Below are 5,366 nucleotides of genomic sequence, written 5' to 3'. Positions count from 1 at the left end.
GAAAAAAGTCACTGTTTTTTGTTTTGCTTTAAATATTACTGGTTTATATTTAAAGATACTACTAGACCAAAACGAGATTATGAGGTGGATGGACGTGATTACCATTTTGTCACTTCTCGAGAGCAAATGGAGAAAGATATTCAGGATCACAAATTCATTGAAGCTGGCCAGTACAATAATCATCTGTATGGAACAAGTGTCCAATCAGTGCGAGAAGTAGCAGAAAAGGTAAATCGGTGCCAGTTGCTTTCATTTACTGAAGTGATTTTCTGACTGTGCTGACAGGGGAACAGAGAAGAATGGCAAGAAGCTATTAGGAACCCTCTGACTTTGAAAGGAATTTGTGCAAAACTGGAAGCAAAGCTCATTGTCACAAATGCATTTAAGGAAATAATGAAGCTTTGGAATAATGGAAGCATTGTGATTAAATTACGGGAAAAGAGCAACCATAGTTTGTGCCCTCTTATAAAAAGAGAATGGAGTAGAAATAATTGGAATTACAGGCTAATTAGCCTAGCTCACATATGGAGATCATTAACTAAATTAGAATAGTAGTGATGGTGTTGATTAGTATGATGATCCATTTGATGTAGAACTGTGCAGAAGAAAACATGTAAAATTGTTGTGGTCTCATGGATTTAACTGACAAAGGGAAAAGAGTGAATGTAATAAACTCAATTCTAGAAAAACTTTTTACATAACTATCACTACATTTTGAAAACTGACCTTACTATTTTTATCTTGGATGGATTTATTTAACTGTTTCTTGCAAAATCTAAATATTTCTAAATTCAAACTGAAGTTTACTTGAGCTATCTGAAAAAGACTCGGAAGGAAGCATATTTCTTAGAGTAAGGTACTCTACTAAATTTACTAAAATTATTTAAAGATAATTTTTGGTGAAAAATCTTTGCAAATGTTCCACCTGGACCAGTGGTATATAGTGAGAAAAGTAAATAAAATAAAATCAATTACAGAATCATTAAAGTAAATGAACAATACATGAGAGGCTGAACAAAGCTGTGAAAATATACGTGGTTAAGTGATGAAACTATTGAACAACTTAAACATTGTAAACCTGTTGACAGTTTCTTCACCCGCTTACACAGATACAGTCCTTGGGTTCCATCCTAGACCTGAAATTGTCTCTGTTCTTTTGCTCATCTAGTGGGATTAGTAAGGTACTAAATGATTGTGAATCTTTTATAAACTGACATGAAGAACAAAGTACTGCTGGATGTCTCCATGCTATTAGATCTCTTGCACAGGCGTTGTGGGACTTTGGGTAGTTGTTTGTTGTTATTTTGATGATGCGGTTGAAGTACAGCTGTTGTACAACTGGATGATTCTGTGTTGATTGAGCTGCAGCCTCTGGTGAAGAAAGGAAGGAAGAAGGGTCAGGGTCATCTCAAATGATGTATGATCCCAACAAAGGAGCGTTGTTGGAGCTTGTGCCGAAGTGGTGAAAACATAATGTCATTGATACAAATGCTCTGATTTTGTTGGCTTCAGTGGTGATGTGTTTTCTCTGCTGAATTATTATGCTGTGCATACTTGTGACTTAAACTTTGCTTAGTGCCATTTTCCATTCTCTCTTGCTTTTTAGGGTAAACATTGCATTCTTGATGTTTCTGGTAATGCGATCAAAAGGTTGCAGATTGCCCAGCTGTACCCAATCTCCATTTTTATTAAACCCAAAACAGTGGAAAATATCATGTGAGTAAAGTACCTCAGCCTGAACTCTTGGGAGACTGTCATTGTGTTTGAAAAGCCAACTGCAAGTTATGTGAAGAGAATTGTAATACTTGCATTTTAAATGATATTTAACTTCCTGAGTTTAATTTCTATAGACTTTTAGACGAGGTTTCTAATCCAAATAAAGTGCTTGAGAACAAATGTCACTGTGCTAAATTCCATGCAACATAGTGTCAGAACAGCTGGTTCCCACTGCAGTCTTTGCTTAGGTGTGTCATGTAGGAGACTGCCTCTTATTAGGGTTAATACTCCAACAACAGTTTAAAACCTCATTTCAAAAGACTCCAAGTATTTGATAGTAGTTTTTAAATGTATAATGTTTTCAATTTCAGGGAAATGAATAAACGCTTAACAGAAGAGCAAGCCAGGAAAACATTTGAGAGAGCCATGAAGCTGGAGCAAGAATTTACTGAACACTTCACAGGTGTGTTTTGCTTGGGACTGTTCTCTTGCCAGAGTTCAGATTTTATTACTTGCTGTAAAATACTAGTTGCCTAATGGCTGAGATAAGGCTGAACTTTGTTTTCTGGCTAATCTGTGAATGATTTGAGGCATAGAGCCATCTTAGTACCTCTACATTTCTTTCAGTTATTTCAACATACACAGAAATTTACTGGGAGCATAATTTAGGTTTTAAAAACCGTGAGACTTTCTACCATCTTCCTAGGTATTGTAATGCAGATGTTTACTTAAAGCAATAAATAAAAAATAAAACTAAAGCGTACAATAAAGATGCTTTACTCTTAAAGCTTTTTATTTGCAGAGCTGAGGATGCCACATTGTGTGGGGTAACCGAAATCAACTTCATCAGGAGGTTAAGTTTAAACAGACTTAAACTTTGCACTAAAGCACATAAAGAGCGCATCTGTTTTCTGTTTTGAGGGTATTGAGCTTTGGAAGAGGTGTTAAACATAGCTGGAGAGAAGTAAGATGCTGAAGCTTATGGCTATTTGCATTGCAAAGACATTTCTGAATCTCTAGTGCACTGTTGTGCTGTGAACGTTACACTTGAGATGTAGTAATTGCAAAACCTCCTCCTCCCACAGGCACTGTGACAATGGGCTGCAAGTGGGGAGAAAGTTTTTAAGAGATGGGAATGATGAGTAGGAATAAAAAAGAAGTAATTTTCATGAAAGCAAAGCTTGGAAGCAGCAGTAATATATTAATGCACAAAAGTGTGAGTCTGACCTGCTTCCAAAATTAGCTTTCATGCTAAACTTTGTTTCTTGGATTACAACCACTGACATGTCAGTCCTAATTAAAAAGAAGCTGCTCCTCACAATGATTGCATTTCAGATTGCATTCATTCTCACCAGACCATACTTTACTCTGATATGTCAGAACACATCCATATTGTCTCATTTCAAATTATTTTCTAACCTTGGAGAAGATCTATCTAACTTGCACCATGTGAATATAAATTGCACTTTTACTTATATAAGGAAGCCTGTTGTCTCTAAAACTTGAATCTGTTGGCTGGGCAACAAACTCCATGAGTTACTCCTTTTTTTTGTTTGGTTTTTTTTGTTTTTTTCGTTTTGGCCAAAAGCAAAGCTAGTGCTAGCAAGTAGAAGTCCCAAGGTCAGGCAGCCTTGCTATGAAGTTTCAGGATCCAGCTGAGGAGTTCACCAGTCTGTATTACACCAAGCCAGGCCTCAGACTGACTGTGTGAGGACACAGCCCTGTACTCTGTCTTGCCATATTTTGTTGGAAATACACATGAAAGTTGGACCAAAAAGAATACTGGAGGATGTGAATTGACTCAAACTCTTCACATGGTTAGAAAAAGCAAAAAAGCCTCCTCAGTTGTATGTGTATACTTGTAGTGAAGGGAAAATCACTTCATACCCCCAAGCCTCTGAGTGGGAGAGATGGTACTTTGTGTCCCCTGCAGTACCATGAACAACGTGCTTCACTCCAGCACAGAAACTACAAATCTCAGTGGGTGTCTGTTCCTTCAGCAATCTAAAGTTTTCTTGTCACTCTGAAAAAAAGCAGCTTGGCTTGGAACATCTTGGTTTCTGTACGGAGCTAGGGAGGATGATTGCTGATTGCCACATTATGTTTTGCAGCTATTGTTCAAGGAGACACGCTGGAAGAAATCTACAACCAAGTGAAACAGATCATAGAGGAACAGTCTGGGCCTTACATCTGGGTTCCAGCAAAGGAAAAATTATGAAAACAGATTTTTATTTTTCATTTTCTAACTGACATCACCTACTACATCTGACGACTCTTAAGCCCTTCCAGTGGAGCCTGCCTCTAGTTCTTTCCAGTGTGGTTCATACCCTAACCATCACATTCTGCAGTTCCCATAATGCTTTACATTTGGTGTCTCTCTTAGTTTAAATAATTTGTATTATTGTGTGTTGTTGGTTTGCCATTTTTCAAACACGACAGTGGAATGGCCTGACCAGCTATTAGTTTGGGGTGGGGGTGGGAGGGAATTGCTTGGTAAAATTCCTTAATGTTTAAGGGAAAGTAACTTTCAAAGATTTTTCAAAAAAAGCTTTATAGACATTGTTTTAAAATTTCATAACAATTGAAAGAGAAGTTGTATTCAAGGAAGTTGTAAATCATGAGTAACTTTGCACGCTTAACTTTAATAGCATGGTTTGGTCAGGGCAATCAATTTCAGATTTTATTTTGAGTTAAATTCTATTCTCACCTTTTTTTTTTTTTTTTTTTCTCTTTCCAGGCAGTTAGAGAGAAACTTTCAAATTTTGAGTTAACATTTTCATTAACTCCCATTACTACTCCTCAAGGGATAGTCATTTTCATAATTTCATATGGATATTCTTATAATCTATTTTTTCATTTTTTGCCAATAAAATTGCTAGGGACAAAGATGTGTAATGTTTTTAATCTTCCTTGTGAAACACTATTTATGGTGTCTTACAGAAATTGTTTATAGATAATGGTCATCACTCTTTTTGAGCCTAAAATATGTTTAGGTGCTAGGAAACCTTGTATTTTTCAGAGGAATGCCAAATTTCTCTTGGCAGTAATACAGAAAACAGCTGCAGAGATGGTCATTAGGGCAATGAGAGAATGATTCGTAGCCTAAAATGTGTGTGTTCTTAGGGGTCAGATTTTAATGAATATTTTACCCACAATAACTGCCTATTTTGTTATAATAAATATATATATTAAACTTTCTTTAACTAAACTCTGTAACTATGGGAATTATTTTCTTTACATAGTTGCGCACACGTATAAATATATATATAAAATATATATTTTTCTTTTATCACCTACTCCTAGCTTTTTGTTTTGAATAAAAATACAAATTAGAATTTACCTTCCTTAATCATGAGAAATCAAATGGGCTATGGTGGCTGGGCATACAGTCCAGGGAATATTAGTTACAAGAAAAAAATACGTGCAGGTTCTCCTCTTTTCTACGGAATTTCAGGTGTTTGTCTTTCCCCCCACGCCCCCCTTGTAACATGCATGTCTTAACCAAAGGGAGAATTCAGAGTCAATGATACATTTTATTTTTCTGTACATGTTCATCTCAGATTGCACAAGCACAAGATCTTCCATTTGCAATGCACAAACTTCTGTGCCGAATGTTATAAATATATTGTACCAAAACATGGAACAACCTT

The 5,366-nt window shown here is 36.2% G+C and overlaps 1 protein-coding gene across 1 annotated transcript in view; it reads left to right on the top strand.

Moving 5' to 3' along the window:
* The window catches only part of DLG1 (discs large MAGUK scaffold protein 1), a 63,073-nt gene extending 58,044 nt beyond the window's left edge, over positions 1-5,029 (top strand). The window contains exons 22-25 of the mRNA XM_029084348.1: positions 56-228; positions 1,607-1,716; positions 2,088-2,179; positions 3,828-5,029. Of these exons, the coding sequence (XP_028940181.1) occupies positions 56-228; positions 1,607-1,716; positions 2,088-2,179; positions 3,828-3,934 (482 nt within the window). The 3' untranslated portion in view covers positions 3,935-5,029. The remainder of the gene's footprint in view (positions 1-55; positions 229-1,606; positions 1,717-2,087; positions 2,180-3,827) is intronic.
* Positions 5,030-5,366: the final 337 nt, after the last annotated feature.

Source organism: Antrostomus carolinensis, unplaced genomic scaffold (assembly GCF_000700745.2).
Source record: "Antrostomus carolinensis isolate BGI_N321 unplaced genomic scaffold, ASM70074v2 scaffold8283, whole genome shotgun sequence".
NCBI classification, from domain to species: Eukaryota; Metazoa; Chordata; class Aves; order Caprimulgiformes; family Caprimulgidae; genus Antrostomus; species Antrostomus carolinensis.
Note: the sequence above shows the minus strand (reverse complement) of the source record. Positions and strands in the feature narration are given on the sequence as shown.